The sequence below is a fragment of the Prionailurus bengalensis genome, chromosome B4, assembly GCF_016509475.1.
Source record: "Prionailurus bengalensis isolate Pbe53 chromosome B4, Fcat_Pben_1.1_paternal_pri, whole genome shotgun sequence".
Lineage (NCBI taxonomy): Eukaryota > Metazoa > Chordata > Mammalia > Carnivora > Felidae > Prionailurus > Prionailurus bengalensis.
The window spans coordinates 89,944,061-89,961,402 of NC_057358.1; the positions used below are offsets into that span (position 1 = coordinate 89,944,061).

At 41.1% G+C, this 17,342-nt stretch overlaps 1 protein-coding gene across 1 annotated transcript in view; it reads right to left on the reverse strand.

Annotated features, from left to right (window-relative positions):
- GNS (glucosamine (N-acetyl)-6-sulfatase) overlaps positions 1-5,319 on the reverse strand; it is a 57,035-nt gene extending 51,716 nt beyond the window's left edge. Inside the window, exon 1 of the mRNA XM_043562951.1 lies at positions 4,893-5,319. Coding sequence (XP_043418886.1) covers positions 4,893-5,087 — 195 coding nt within the window. The 5' untranslated portion in view covers positions 5,088-5,319. The remainder of the gene's footprint in view (positions 1-4,892) is intronic.
- Between the last annotated feature and the right edge of the window lie 12,023 nt (positions 5,320-17,342).

A 17,342-nucleotide genomic window follows, 5' to 3' on the forward strand; every position in this document is an offset into this window, starting at 1 on the left:
CCACCTCAGGTAAGGACTTGAACTAGGCGGCAAATAGTAGAACAATTAATCTCAAATCCTAGAGTGAGGATAAAAGTATGAAGGTCATTTAAATACAAATAAAAGGAACACTAACAATATTCAGATTCCAGACAAAAAGAGGCTCAGTTTAGTTGTATTATATGAATCAGTTCACAATGTTATTGAAGTACTTTTTAAATACGAGACCGTATTCCGTGCTGTTCAAGTATATCTTATTGTGCAATAATTCCTTAAAAATAATCTAAATATATGTTAACAAGGGTCTTGTTTACAATACTATATAAATCACTCTCTCCCACTGATTTCTATAGATAGTAAAAGATATAAGGGACCCATAAACTTGAAAGGATGAGAATTCTAACTTATTCAAGAAGACCTTTCATAATTTCATGAGTAGATCCATAACAGGTTCCCAGGAAATGCTACAAATATATAAGGTCTTCGCTAACCTTCAGAGGCAATGTCACTGGCTATGATCTCCCACAAAACATCACTGGGTGGTTATCTTTAGGTAAAGAATACTGGGCTGACTGAAACCCTGGTGTGATGAAAAATCTGAGTTATGACGACACAGGGAGGAGAAATGAGAATACAAAGTGTTAGTGGGGAAAAGGACTACGTGAGTTGATTATATGGGACTTAATCCTCAAACTGTCTGGTCAACACGCAAAGCTCCTGAAGAGTATCTGATTTATAGTAAGACTATACTGTGTGATTTTTTTGTTTTTGAGAGAGAGTGCGTGTGGTGGAGGGGCAGAGATAGAGAGAGAATCCCAAGCAGGCTCCATGCCCAGCACAGAGCCTGACGTGGGGCTCAACCTCACATTCCTAAGACCGTAACCTGAGCTGAAATCGAACCAGATGCTTAACCAACTGAGCCACCCACATGCCCCTACACTGTGTGATTATAGCCTACTTATTCAACACTTAATAATTCATCAGTGTGTCAGGCACTGATCTAGGCAATGATGGATCAAAGACAGAAGGTCCTTGCCCTCATGACCTTTGTATTCTTGGAGACTTCAACTAATGGGTAAATAATCATTTCAGGCAGTGAAAAGCACTACAAGCAGAGTAAACCAGGATGATGTGCTTACAGCTGGTGGGAGGAAAGGGGGAAACTACTTTAGATGGGTGGTCAGGAGAAGCCTCTCTCAGCAGGTAACTTTGGTGCTTAGCATCACATGACAAGGAGGTCAGCCGGGCAAAGATCCAGGAGAAGGTGTTTTCAGGCTGAGTGAATAGGAAGTAGGAGGGCTGCCAGAAAAGGAAAGAGGCACATGTGAGGAATAGAAAGAAGGCGAATATGGCAGAAGTAGTACAGCAAGTAAAGGAGACTGTGGTGTTAGACAAGGTCAAAGCATCAGGCAGGAGCCAGCAGACGATGCAAGGCTGCACAGGAACACAGATTCTATTGGAAGTAAGACATTTACATTAAGGACCGTAATTTTTATACTGTTAACACCAGTGTGGGGATAACCATCATCTATGCTTCATCAAACAAATCCTTTAATTTTTTTTAAAGTTCACTTATTTATTTTTGAAAGAGACAGTGTGAACAGGGGAGGAGCAGAGAGACTGAGAGAGAATCCCAAGCAGGCTCTGCACGGTCACCACAGAGCCCCATGCCGGGCTCAAACTCACAAACCGTGCGATCATGACCTGAGCTGAAATCAAGAGTTGGACGCTTCACCGACTAAGCCACCCAGATGCCCCAAATAAATCCTAGACAAGACACCACACTGTATTGAAGACGTGTGTCCATGCTAATCTGAATACTAAAATGGAGCCTTAAGATGTAAGAAAAGACAGCTGCAAGGCTGGTCAGGTAAAGGATGTACAGTACTGTTGAAGCAGCAGCCAATCTTATACCTGAATATAGGTAGATGTGTTATACTTTAACTCATCCAAAGCAAACCCCTTCCATAAAAATCCTAAGGAGTCATTTACTTTCTTGGTTCCTGTGTATAGCTGCTCTGAAATAAAGTTTTAACAATTCTAAAAAAAAAAAAATCTATGGCTAATTTTTCTTTTAACAACCACTTTTAAAGACCTCTTTGGTTTAAATAAAGCAAACATGTGATGCCGTCTTCTCCTACATTTCATGACTCCTTCCCTCGTTTCCTTGAAATTCCGACCAAGTGTCACTTTTTCCAGAGTGAATGATTTTACAAAAGAGCAACCTGTGTCTCTGTGAAGCACACTGTGTCCATCACACCATAACAACATTCAAGCAAAATCAAGAAATAGGAACTGTTCCCAAAGCAAAAACCCCAAAGTCCCACAGATGACACCTGTAAACAAATACAGTGAAATGTCAAAGGTGATGCCGAAAAGGCTATTTCAAAGATGACCAAAAGATTCTACATGAAACAACAATCACACAAATGCTATAATCCTTTGACCTGAGCTAGTTTGGTGGACTAGCTGTTTATTTTGCCAACTGTGGCCGCAATTCACAATCTTTTTTGAGTCAGAGACTTCACTATCTCCATAAAAGATAATACACAGACTTTTACATGTAAATTAAGGATTTCCGTGACCCCACCGGTGCCCCTCAGTATCATCTAAAGAATCTCTGATCTGTGGTAGAAGTGTCTATGCTGATGTGGACACGTGGAATGGCATCTGGTAAGTCACTATTACCACACTGTTCTAGAATAGGAGAAAAACGGGGCTCTGAGATGGTAAGACACCAGATTTTGCCCCTTATTAGCTATGTGAACTTTGGCCAAGTTACTTAACCCCCTCTCAGTATTAGTTTCCTCTTATTTAAGGAAAGGATAATACCTACAGCAGAGGACTCCTGTAATGCCTGAAGCACAAGTTTAATACTTCACACTCTTAACTGGCTCCAGTAGGTTTTCAAACAGTTATTGTCTTAGTGCTTTCCCTTCAAGTCCTCTTTAACAACTAGTGGTAGAATATTCTGAAAAAGGCTAAAAGAGAAGCCAGAATACTCCAGAGAGTTGGAAGCATTAAATTTGACTTGTGCCCTCCACTCCATTTTGGCTCGTCTCTCTAGTACAAACGCCTATAAAAAAGAATCTGCTACTGGTTTAGAGAAGCAAACACAACACGCTAGGGGAAAAAGAACTCACATATATACAGACCACATCTGTGGTCCCTAAGAACTAAGACAATTCTGAACTCCTTACATTTTAGTGATAAAGTTTTGTTTTCACCAGAGATGTGAAAGCTTGACCTTTTAATTGTTTTAGTCACTATGCTATTACTAATTTTTTTTACAGAGATGGCTTGCTTTTTCTAGACAAAACGTTAAAAAAAATTTTTTTTTAATGTTTACTTACTTTGAGAGAGAGAATGTGCGCGCTCAAGAGTGTGCACAAGAAGGGCAGAGAGAGAGGGAGAAAGAGAATCCAAAGCAGGCTCGGCAATGATAGTGCAGAGCCCAATGTTGGGGCTGGATCTCAGGAAACGTGACATCATGACCTGACCCAAAATCAAGACTTGGGACACTTAACCAATGGAGCCACCCAGGCGCCCCCTAGACAAAATACCTCAAGGGAATTTTGTGAGAAGGGTAAGAGCAGTGGTTGAAATGGAAACAATAAAGTAAATTCCAGGAGAGCATTTAAGTCAAGGCTCTTCAATGTCAATGTGGCTGAGTGGAAACCAAAAGGCAACGAGGCATATGTGGCAGGTAGAAGCATGGAGTCAAAATGCAAGCATCTTAAACATCAACTAGAAAAGAGTCTCATTGCTGTGGACACAGCCCCTGAGTAAGAAATAACATCTTAATCCATAACCCTTTAATATACATATAGATTGTATACTTTGCCCCATGTGCCACACCAACATTTTCTATTCTACTTTATTCCACAGGAAAGTAAAAATGCTGTTAGCTACTCACTAAACTGATTTCACAACTCACTCATGGGTTGCAGTCAGCTGCAGGACAGTGAGGTAGGGAATTCCCACACAGTGTAAATTAGGAACCTCTTGCCTGAAGTGTTTTCATAGTCTCAACATTAAGCTGAAAGCAACAAGAGAACTGAAAGGAAGAAAAAAAGAAAGCAGACCTTTAAAAAAAAAAAAAAAGCCATACCCAGGATCAGAGCACTGAGGGTTTCAACTACTTAAGCGCCTTGGGAAAGCCACTCTCTGGGGCCTCCATGACTAGGGGGCTGGCTGAGTGCTCCTGAAGGTCATAAATTCCAGATCTCTAAGATACAGAAGCAAAATGAATTCCGGGCAAGAACGAAGTCTCATGACAAAACATTTAAAATGGAACACGGACAGCAGTAGCCAATGCAGCAGCCAGGTGTTCAATCAGGCTAATTGAATTTTCTTGATTGTTGTGAGGCAAAAGGCTCCCTGAGTAGTTGACAACCTACCTACCGGATTAGTTCATCTCGGCATTGATTTTACAAATAAATATCAGGCACAGACATTGTACACAGGGACAAATTCAGAGGTGGCCTAAGTCCTTCACAGAGAGGGCTGGACTTGACCTCTGATCCTTCAAACCAAAAGAAGAGCAATAAAAGTTTGCGTGCTTTTAGCCAGCACCTGCTCCTCGGTGGCTCAGCCCATCCCTAACTGGCGTCCACATGTTCATTTTGAGCTGTAAACGCGAGCTCCGCAGCGCTAAGGTCCAGACTAGAAGCTCCGTGTGGTGCGTGCAGGTGTCTACTCAAACAGACGCGAGACAGAGACGCGGGAGAAAGAGGAAATAGAGTCCTGCAGCCCCTGAACTTCCGTAAGGGGTCCGGCGTGGCAAAAGCGAACCTCTCCCGGGGGGGGAAAGCTGCCAGCTGAGGGAATCGGGGTGGGGACGGCGAAAGAGGGCAAGGAAACTGGGGGTCAGCCCGGGAGATGGAGGGGCGGGGCAGAAATAGAAGAGTTACCATGCCGCCGAGCACTTCGTCCTGGTCGTCGGTGAGGAGCAGCACCACATTGGGCCTCCGAGAACCCGCCGCCACCCCAGAGACCCCCAGGCAGCTGCCCAGCAGCAGCAGCAGCAGCAGTGCTGGGCTGCAGGAAGGCAGGTGACGGGGGTTGTCCCGCCGGGGCCCAGTTGGGGCCAGAGGCAGGAGACACATGGCGGACACGGCGCCGGGGCGGCCCCGGGACCGAGCGGAGGGAGGCGCAGGTGTCTGAAAGGCAAGAGGTGAAGGACCTGCAGGAAGAAAGGGATTGCACGGGAAAGGCCCCGGGGCTGGGGTCAGGCGTTTTCTCCCCTAGCACGATCACGTGAGCCGGGGACTGGAGGCGGAGCACACCGAGCAATCACGTGAAGAGCGATAGGGTAGGACTGCGGGCGGAAGGGGAGGGAGGACGGACCACCCGGCCGGAAACCGGAAGTGGGCGAAAAAAAGGTCCGAGAGCCGGACCTGGACTTGCTTCATTCTCAGGCTGGGGTTGGGTTCTCGGGGGACGTGAAGCTTAATGGTTGGTGTAAGGTTTAAAATGGAGAGAAGATAAGATGGAATGGAGGAGAGAATCAGCTCACAGTAAGCGATTAAGAGAAGAGAGAAATGAACCTAACGCATAGTACGATCAGCTGGTGGGCGAAGTCGGCTCTGTCATATTTAATCTCCGAGTCCACACTCGCTGATGGCCTTAGCGTTAATCATTTCTAATGTTCTCTACCACCCACCTACTAAATTTGGAGCTGGATACCAGATTAGCATTCTTAATTTCAAGCCTCGGCTGATAACATGATTTCAAACAAGCAAACGATTTAGAGATATCCTGACAACCTAATGTTCCTTGGTGAATTTTTTAATATTTACCCTAATAGTCTTCGGTGAATTTTTGAAAGCCGTCTTAGAGGTTGTTGGAGGATATGCATATTCAACAAAAACGAAACCCCTGAAACAGTCACCCAACCACATTAAGTAATGTTTGGGGGAACAAATTCCATGAAACTAGGACTATAAATATTTCTGTGGTAGCTCTAGAACAGCTTTATCTCAACTCTCTGTTGAAGTCTATAAAAACAGAATTATCCCTGGCAGGGTGAAGGGTCAAGGCTTATTTCCAATTCAGAACAACAACTAGTACCCCCTGGCTCCTAAAAAAGTGTATTTTCTCTAAGTACTATCCTATTGTAAGTAAAAATAATTGTGGAAATACATCGAAATGTCACATGTACAACTGTAAGATTTATGCAAAAGGAAGCGTTGCCTTTTTTTTTTTAAATAGATTTACAGAAGGCAAGAGAATCTTTGCAAAGTGAAGTAAAGTTCCACTGCAAGAAAAATTATGCTGGGAATCTGGTCAGAGTAGTTCCCAGATGGCCATGGTACTGGGTAACAGCCTCAAGCTGGGCTCATTTTGCAAGCTGGTGGAATAACTCCTAGGAAATCAAAGACTTCCAGGAAGACTTCTGGCACAAAAAAAGAACCTGCTTCCATGCCCCAAATTGTAAGATTATATCACTGTTCTTATTTCAAGGCTAGATTATAAAGTATGATGGTAGAGACTTTATAATTAGGTGCCAACTTTATTCCAAATGCTAGGCATCTGGAACTTGCAATCTAGTTGCAGAGAGGTATCAATCTAATAATCACAGAAGGGTATTATTACAAATAAGGAGACATTTTGTGAAGGAAAGTAAAAAGTGCAATGAGCATTTAAGGAGGTGGGGGGCTGACCGAATTTATGATAGGCTAAGGAAGTAAACTTTCAGTGTCCATGTGAAGTTTAAATAGGAGATGACTTGTTAATGGAATGGTTCGGTGGTAGAATGTCTCCTAGGCACAGTACAGTATGTGCAAAGGTCCTGAGGTGGTGCATTCAAAGAACTAAAAGATGCCAGTGTAGTTGGAGCAGAGGGAGAGAAGGAGAGGGAGAGGTAGACAGGACCCAGATCCTATGTTAAGGATTTTGGTCTTCATCTAAAGCTAATGGGAAATCACTGGAAGAATAGGGGAGAAAAAACATATGTGAATTTTATAAGATCCTTTATGCTGTGGCATGGTGTACAGATTAGAAGAGGACAAGAATGGATAAAGGTCAATTAGGTGGAGAGATGATGATAACAGGAACAAATCAGATTATGTGGGGCATGAAGCTTATATGTATACAAGTTGGCAAGGGTGGCTCCTTAAAAAGAATAATAGTTACAAATACAAAATTAGGTACAAAGTGAATATTTTTTTAGGCTAAGAAAGAAATACCAGTATTATCAATTTTTAAAAGTTGAAAAATATTGCAAATTACAAATGAAAAATTTTAAAACAGTATTTTTTATTAATTTTTTTGATGTTTATTTTTGAGAGAGATAGAGACACGGACACTCAGAATCCGAAGCAGGCTCCAGGCTCTGAGCTGTCAGCACAGAGCCCGATGCAGGGCTCACACTCAACAATAAAAAATATTTTTATTAGTGAACTACCAGATACATCTCTCCATGTTTTTTTCCCCTACATTTTATGGCTATGTACCCTTCAATCATCTTTTATATGACGGTGGCTTTGTAATATTCTATAGAGAGAATAGGAAGATAATTTAGTCTTTTCTCTGGTATAGTTGATCAGTATTTGATTTTTATTACTGATAGTTCAGAAGAATTTTTTTTTCATCCTCGCAGTTCATTGTTGGTTATACACACACATACACGCTCACACACACTTATTGTAATCATGTATTACGAGTTTATGTTGTCTTCATTTATGTCAACTTGAGGTCAAATCAGAAATTTAAATATTTTTAATGAGCTTATATGATTTTCTTCACAAACTGATTATCAAAAAATTCACGGGCCTATTTATTACTTTCATTTGCAATTTATCTTTTCATTTTAGACAATTACTGTCTTTGTTATCTGAAAAAAATCATTACTATTTAATTCTCAATGTCAAGATAATTTCTTTTGATTTTCTCACTCATCTTTACCACTTTAATTTCATATTTATTAATTTTTTACCCTCATTTTTCTATCAGTACTTTAGTAAAATAAATTTACGAATGACTTGAGAAGGTGCCCACTATATACATCCACATCAGGAGTTTGTAATTTATCACATCTTTAATTGAAATGTTCCAAAGTGTCTTTCTAAATTGTAGTTAAAAATGTTATATTTGGGTTTTATCAACTGTTGAATAAGTTCTTACATCTCATTTGTGTTTTGGTTTGTCTTTTGAGTCATTGAAAATATATTTTAGAGTCCTTAAATTTTCTTTGAGCCTGTGTTGCAAGGCTTGAACACTTTTATAATGGGCAGACCATTTCATTATAGTTAGATGCTTTAAGGAAAAATCCAACTTGGCATATATGTTTAAAAGATCAAGAAAAAAAGATTCCATATAGTAGTCGAACCTGAAAATAAGATACACAACAGTCTCAGATTCTTGAAGTAGTTAACCTCAGATGCTTTGAGGGCAGCCTTGCCTCTAACAAAATCAAGGTAATGATTTGTGCATGGCTCATGTGCTGCAGTGGTTTTTAAAGAGCACGCAGCCCTTTGTTCTAATCATCATAATAGCTGTGCTGACATGTGACTGTAAATGCCCAACTGCAGGTTGAAATGGCTCAAATCGTTTTTCACCTTGTTGAATAAAGTCAGATAAATGTTTTCGATTGGGTGAAAAAGTTAAAAATTGCTAATAGGAGTTCCTATTAGGGGAGTAATCCACAATAATTGACAACTGATCAGTTTGTCACATCCAGAATAGAATGTATAATGTTATTATTTGGTGTCTGGTTATATATTTGACCTACCACTCTTTAAGACATTTCCCCATCATTTAAATTAATTTGTCATAAATTGTGTTGGTAAAATAAGTCACTTTTTATTTACTTTTTAATGTTTATTTTTGAAAGAGAGAGAGAGAAATGCACAGAATGTGAGCGGGGGAGGAACAGAGAGAGAGAGAGGAGACAGAATCCGAAGCTGTCTGAGCTGTCAGCATGGAGCCCGATGCGGAGCTTGAACTCACAGACCGTGAGATCATGACCTGAGCTGAAGTCAGATGCTTAACCGACTGAGCCACCAAGGTGCCCCAATAAGTCACTTTTTAAAATGTTATCATTTTTTCCTAGACCTTAAGCAAAAATGGATTAAACCCAGCTATTATTTGAAAAGTTCCCATGAAACTTCCATTATGACAACACTTCTTTTTATCATGACCTTTGAAGTAAAAATATCTTTCACTTACATATTTGACAACCTTAAGATCTCCATCTTGGACCGTGATGGAGTAATAGGGCTGGACTAACCTTCTTGCTATAAACAACCAGAAAACAGGACAAAATGTATATTTTTGCACAACGGACAACGGGCAATGCAGGACTCTGATCCCTGTGTGAAAAGGAATCAATTGACCGCTTTCAACTTGGAGGCACATTCTGAACCCGGGAGCCAGAGAGAGCGTTCCATGTAGAAAGAAGATGAGTTGAGGGGACAGAGATGAAGTTTGGGGGAGGATGAGGTACTTGGAAGTTGTGGGGCAGAGTTCCAAAGAGAAGGAAAAGCTCCATCAATCTGCACAGATATCCTTTTGAGGTTTTGTTGAATGTGAATGTGTAGGGTGGAAGGCATCATAAGATAAGGCAACGAATAACCAAAAACATGTAAGAATTCTCAGTGGAAATATCTGAGATTCAACTAGCCAGAAGAGTCTTCCTTGATCACTGGGAGTATTCAGTAGAGAACGCAAAAAAGTCATACCTTAGTAGTGGGGCTAAATTACCATGAGTGAAAAGTATTGTACACCTGCAATGACAAAGTTTAAATACAAGTCTCAAAATGTGAAGCTGATCTGCAAGAACCTTAACTTGCCTGCCAGAAGAAGGACACACACACTTGAAAAGAAAACTGCAAAATCCAGATACTCAACAATATGAAATTCATAATGTCCTGCATCCAGTAATAAAAAAAAAAAATTACTACACAGGATCCCAAATAGGAAAATGTGACTGATAACCAGGGAAAAATCAGTCAACGGAAACGTAATAAATGACACAGATGAAGTAATGAACAGGTCCGGGATTTTAAAACCCCTTTTATCCTGTTTCCGATTCTGTGTCTCCCTCTCTCTCTGCCCCTCCCCCGTTCAAGCTCTGTCTCTCTCTGTCTCAAAAATAAATAAACGTTGAAAAAAAAAATTGAAAAAGGGGGGGGGGCGCCTGGGTGGCGCAGTCGGTTAAGCGTCCGACTTCAGCCAGGTCACGATCTCTCAGTCCGTGAGTTCGAGCCCCGCGTCAGGCTCTGGGCTGATGGCTCGGAGCCTGGAGCCTGTTTCTGATTCTGTGTCTCCCTCTCTCTCTGCCCCTCCCCCGTTCAAGCTCTGTCTCTCTCTGTCTCAAAAATAAATAAACGTTGAAAAAAAATTTTTTAAACCCCTCTTACAACGATATGTCATAGTCGAAACAGATCTAGACCGTCTGGGCACCCTGCAGAATATATCTGTCCGCTGCACCCATGACATACTGATCAGGCAAGGTGAACAAGAGGCAGCTAACAGGCTGCAATCTTTGATATGACGCATGTGCTCTCGGGAGTGGGTGACGGACCCTATGAAAATTCGGGGACTTGTCCCTTCAGTAAAGGATTGTAGGGGTCCAGGGGTGTATCCGGGTCATGGTCTCCGAGGCAAAAACAAATTGCTGCATCTTGCTTCTGTTATTACAAAGAAGGAAGCCCAGTGCTCATCCTACCTTTTTGTATTCTGTATGCAACCTATTCTACCTATGCATACCGCCTCAGCTGTATACTGAGTGACGTGGAAGGAAGGCTGCCAGCTTTGAGTGGGGCCTGGAGCAGAAAAGCACGCTACAGCAGACAGGGCTGGCTACGTTGTAATCTGTGGGGCCCAGGGTGAAGTAATGCAGAAAAAAAGTGCCATGAAATGTACTAAAGTATAAAGCCTTTCATTTTAAAAATACTGTATTACTGGGGCACCTGGGTGGCTCAGTGAAGTGCCTGGCTCTTGATTTCAGTTCAGGTCATGATCTCATGGTTCGTGGGTTTGAGCCCCACGTTGGGCTCCCCATTGACAGCAAGAGGCCTCCTTGGGACTCTCTCTGTCTCTCTGTCTCGCTCTCTCTGCCCCTCTCCTGCTCACATGAGCACATGTTCTCTCTCACTCTCTCTTAAATAAACTTTATAAAAAAAAATCTTGTATTTACTAACAAGATGCAGTGGGGGTTCTAGTGATACTTGAGTAACACTATAATCTTACAAACTGCAATTAATATTTTTGGCATTATAATTTATATATCCTATAAATAACATTTTATTAACGTGATACCTTGACTGCTAATATGATTTTTCTGGCTTGCTTTCCTGAAAATTCATTTCTTAGGCCATCAAAATGTATACTTTTAGTAACTTCATTTTCATTTGATACAATTGAAAGCAATGTCATTTGCTCTTAGCAAATGCATGATTGCAAATAATTGTTAATAATTTTTAATTTTAAGGAGGCTCTTTCTTCCAACATAACTATTACTGAAGCTATTAATGGTATTTTATAGGCTCCATAACAAAGGGATAAATTATTGATAGATTATTTCAAAATAGAAAGTTTGTCATGTGGAACTGACAATTCTTGTGGACTAATTTTTCTAAAAACATTTAAATCTTATAGATTAGTTTTATTCGGATATTAATTTAATTGTAAACGTAAGCCAAAAATTATTGTAATTTTGCAATTGTAAAATTGTTACTGGTATAATAGTTACAATGTAATGTTTCCTTTGACATTTCCTATAACTTGTGGAAGGTGTACAAGAAACCTCCAGCAGCTTCAAACTTTAAAATATTTTTTAACGTTTTATTATATATTTTTTGAGAGATAGAGCACGAGCAGGGGATGGGCAGAGAGAGAGGGGACAAAGAATCAGAAGTAGGCTCCAGGCTCCAGGCTGTCAGCACAGAGCCTGATGTGGGGCTAGAACCCATGAACCATGAGATTATGACCTGAGCTGAAGTTAGATGCTCAACCGACTGAGCCAACCAGGTGCCCCAGCTTCAAACTTTTATATACAGCAATTCAAAGTGCCTGTCTATTCATTCTATCACAGCATCTTCAATTATAAGGCAAAATTACTTTTAAATTCTTTTCATCATTAATAATTGGTTCATCTGGACTTTCACACGAAAATGGTGTTATTTTCTATTTGTAAGCTTGTGGATATTTGTTTTGCCATGTTGCAGAAGTTTTCTAAACTCTGAAGAATTCTAAACTCTTAACTCTAATAATTCAGTGAATTCTCTGATTTGTTTTATTACGATGTTCACATGTGTGCTTTTATTTCATAATAATTTACTGGCAAAATGTATTGCTTGAAAGCAAGCAGTTCCCATCCTAGCTCTCAAATATTTGTGCAAATACCACAAAGATGGGATCTGGGGAGCAGAGGGGGATCCCCACAACAGGTCCCAGCCTTGGCCTTGTGTAGAGCCTCTTTCCCTTCCTGCTGCTGTTGCTACCACTGCTGCTTCGCCACTGTTCTCTCTGCTGTTGCTGCCTCCAGTTTGGGCTCTGGTCTTTTTCTGACCCCTCTGGGGCCTGAGACTCCCTGGACCGCCCTGAGGCATTCCCTGTGACAATTGCTTTGTGCCTGGCTGCTTCTTGTGGCATTCTTTGTCCTGGTTTATCTCTTCTGCTTATGCATGTCCCATTGCACTTTATTTTCAAAACACAAGTTTAAAGATAAAATTGTTAGTAATTTCAAGGTGGTGACCACAAAGCATCAGGCCAGGTGTGGGTACCTTCTCAGAATGATGCTCTGTGCAACTACAGGGTTCACATCTTAAAGTCTGTCCTGGTGGCAGATCCAGCCCGTGACGGATGTAAGCCTTCTGCTTGGGCCACACACTCTGGCAGACCCTATGGTATTCCGGGTGCAGGGATGAGAAAAGGTGCATTGTGGAACAAGCCCCAGTGGGAAAATGTTATCTGCAGCAGGATTACGCATCTTTTGAAAAATAACTCCCGGTGTACTGATCCCTGATAGAGATGGAACTCTTGGCCATGAGACACCAAATGACCATGCGTCCTGTACTGCCCACCATGAGTTGGGTCCTCTTGGATCTACCAAGTTGAAGTTGGTTAGGATCAGCAGTAATTTCACATAAGATGAAATATTACCTCTGGAACCAAGCATGAGCAAGACTAGAGGGAATAAACAAGTGCATGAGTAGGTAGCCCAGACTCTCAGATCACTCAGCAGGGTTACTGGAGTACCCCTCTCTCAGCTCAGACCTCGGGTACTGTATGACCAGCCAAAGGAGGAGGAGAAAGCCAGAGCCTGGTTTATGGATAGAACAGCTTGGTACCTTGATGCAAGGTGGAAATGGATGATGAGTTGCAGCCTCACTTGGGGCTGGCCTTGAACGACAGTGGTAAGAGAAGACCATCCTAAATGGGCACGGCTTTGGTGCACCTGACCATCCAGGTTGTGTGGCAAGGGAAGTGGTCTGACATTAGAATAGTATATGCATTCATTGGTAGTGGTGAAAGGCCTTGGCTGGTCCCGTCGTGGTTATGGAAGGAAAATGACTGGAAGATTGTAGACAGGGAGGTCTGAGGTAGAGGCGAAAGCATGGACATCCAGGAACAGGCACAAAGTGTGATGATCTTTGTGTGACATGTTTGTGCCCACCAGAAAGCACTCACTATGGAAGAGGCGCTAAACAACGAATTATACAAGATAGCTTGGTCATTTTAGGTTAACCACCCTTTGTCAGTGGCCACCTAAACGCTGGCATGGTAGGCACCTCACGCTCAAAGAATGTCACGTGATTGCAGGTGGGCTAGCAGAAGTTTGTCTCCCAGCTGATACACATTGAGGAATCACAGTTTTTTACTATTACAAAGAAAAAGTTATGTTCTGTCACTTGGAAATCTAGTGTAACAATCATTAGTTAAACAGTAAGATTAGATCTCCAAAGTTCCTCTTAACACGAAATTTCATGACTTAAATGTCATTCATAATTAATAGCCCTTATTTTTAAATGTTTATTTCTGAGAGAGAGGGCGTGTGCACGCAGGGGAGGTGCAGAGAGAAGGGGACAGAGGATCTGAAGTGGGCTCTGTGCTGACAGCAGAGAGGCCAACACGGGGCTTGAACCCTTGAACCGTGAGATCATGACTTGAGCCGAACCAAAGTCTGACTTAACCAACTGAGCCACTCAGGCTCCCCTAATAGCCCTTGTTAATTGACAAACTACTATGTATCACTATGTATTCCCTAAGGTCTATCGAAGGCTTGATGGTTTTTAAAAGTAATAAAATCCCTTTTTAACCTGGCATCCCAGCTTTTTGGATTGAAAAATATGAGTCTTCCGCATGTCTAGTTATTAAACTGAAAACGGAGATTATTGTAGTCCAAGCATATAAATAAATTGTAATCAGCAAAAACAAAGAGCAAAAATGAGCTTCCATGAGCAGAAGCTGAAACCAAGCCATGACTTTTTGAATTTCTCTTATGCCTGGGAATGAGAAATCCCTGAAGGATTAGAGTAAAAGATTCAATGCTAGATATTAGAAATCAGCCATTCCGAGCATAATCAAAGCTTTCATCATAGCAATTCATTATTTATGTGTGTGTTTTAACATGCTGAAAAAATTATCAAATTATCAAAAATGTTGAGAGTCTTGTTAAGGTAGTTTTTTTTTCTTTTTAGTTACCTTTAATGTTTATTCATTTTTGGTGTAGAGGGACAGAGTGCAAACAGAGGAGAGGCAGAGAGAGGGAGACACAGAATCCAAAGCACACTCCAGGCTCTGAGTTGTCAGTACAAAGCCCTACTCGGGCTCAAACCCACAAACCATGAGATCATGACCTGAGCTGAAGTCGGACTCTTAACTGAGTGAGCCACCCAGGAGCCTCTTGTTAGGGTAGTTTTTTTTTTTTTTAATTTTTTTTAACGTTTATTTATTTTTTAACAGAGAGAGACAGAGCATGAACGGGGGAGGGTCAGAGAGAGGGAGACACAGAATCTGAAACAGGCTCCAGGCTCTGAGCTGTCAGCACAGAGCCCGATGCAGGGCTCGAACTCACGGACCGTGAGATCATGACCTGAGCCGAAGTTGGCCGCTTAACTGACTGAGCCACCCAGGCGCCCCTTGTTAGGGTAGTTTTAAGAGACAGGTATCAGAAGGTTATTGGCAAGACCCCAGTGCCTGTTTGGAAATTTTAAACGCTCCACAGCCTGTAGTTTGCACACTAGATTTACGTAAATTGTATTCTATAAATTGTAGTAAATTGTACTCAATATAGGTGCTTCTTAGATCCTTGTAAATATAATGTATCACTAGACCTTATATCTGGCATAAAGTAGTTAGTATAATTATTTAAATATTGAAACTAAGTTTCCAAATAAGTTAAAATACTGATTATCAGTAGCATAATTAACCATAGTAAACTTAATTTTAGCTATTACCTTTAGTCATGATCAGTTTGAAATCATATTCTGTGAGACCAATAGTTCTCTCTTACCTCCAATTAGAAGGCTTCAGAGCTTCAGGGAACTCACCTAGGGACTTCCAGTCACCAGGCAGCAGTAATATAAGGTCCAAAAATGGGCTGCTCTATGCTAACACCACTTCTTAGATTCTTTTTAATGAGACTCTCTTTTCTTAGGAAAGCAGGTAATTTGTTGGTCTTTTGTCTAGTTTGATGAGCATACATCCATGAACAAAATTAGACAAAAATTCCTGCCTTCAGGAGCTTACATTTTCCTGGCAGAAGACAGATGACAAAATAAATCATTAGGTGATATGGTAAGTCAGAAGATGGAGCATATTATGGAAAAAAAGAGAACAAGGAGGGGGAATAAGGGAATGGTGGAGGGTGGGGAGCCACAGTTTCAAATAGAGTGGTTAGACCCACTGAGAAGATGATGTTTAAGCAGAGACTTGACCTTGGTGAGGTAAGAGTCCTGTGGGTATCTGGGGGGATGATCATTCTAACAAGTGCAAGGGACTTGAATCTATTTTCCTTGTTAGCTTTTATTTTGCCAATTTCCTCTCCTAGTGTGGTTTGGTACTGACAGGAAATGAGAAATAATTTTGAAGTTCTGAATAATTTAGAAATGTTGACTGTCAATGACCTATTGTGTTTACTGGTTCCTTTCCCCATCTCCTTCAAGCTCATTTTGAGTTTCTTCATCCATAAGTCCTGATAGAGATACCTAACATGAGGTTCTGAAGACTGGTAACCACATTTCTTACTGGATGGAGATAGAGAAAGGGGTGGGGAGTCAAATAAGAAAAGAGATCCAATTTCATTGTTTCCCTTTACTGAAAGTCCTGTGTGTTGCAAACTTTGGCATATGAAAGAAGCTCCCAGCTAAGCGTCTCACTCTTGATTTCGGCTCAGAGGCTCATGATCTCACTGTTGGTGAGATTGAGCCCTTCGTCAGGCTCTGTGATGACAACTTGAAACCTGCTTGGGATTCTCTCTCTCTCTCTCTCTCTCTGCCCCTCCTCTGCTCACTCTGTCTCTCTCTCAAAAGTAAATAAACGTTGGTTGATGGGGGGTGGGAGGGAGGTGAGGGTGGGTGATGGGTATTGAGGAGGGCACCTTTTGGGATGAGCACTGGGTGTTGTATGGAAACCAATCTGACAATAAATTCCATATATTGAAAAAAAGTAAACATTAAAAACAAAAATTTAAAAAAAAGCTCAAAAGACTAAACAACAAAGTAATAATTTCATTTTTCTATTTAATATATTTTAAAATTCAGTGGGCATAGTAGTAAGTACAGTTGTAAAACCACAACATGATGTTTCTAGTCTTTTTAAAAATTCTGGATACCTCAGGAGAAAAGTTGTTCGAAGTTTGCTTTTCTTACAGTAACTCCAAATTTCAAAAAGGGCCCTATTGCCCTCCCTCTGTGTTTACAAGCATTGTGGTGGTGGTGGTGACCAGAGGCCTCAGGTTTCTACCTGTAGGGTCAGACTCTATTATGAAAGTGCCATGAAAAGTAAAACGTGTGCTGAACAAACATGAAGCCGCACCATTGTTCACTAGGTGCATTGTGGCTGCTTTTAGAAATACGGCAAATATTTAATAGTGCTAGGGCTTACACAAATACATGTTCACCCATAATGAAAATCCATAATGGAATACGTATTTATTCATAATGAAAGCCAGACACTTTAAGCATTAAGGGAAGTTCACTTTATTCTTTGTGAATGGGCAGTTATTTAGTCCCTCTGTGCCTCAGCTCCTCACCTGAAAAGTGAGGATATATATATAGCACTTACCTTTTAAACTCTGTATGGTGAGGGATGTTAGTTCATTAGACTTATCCTTGTGGTCATTCTGAAATATACTCAAATATCAAAGCCATATGTTGGACACCTGAAAGTAACTTAATTTTAAGTCAATTATA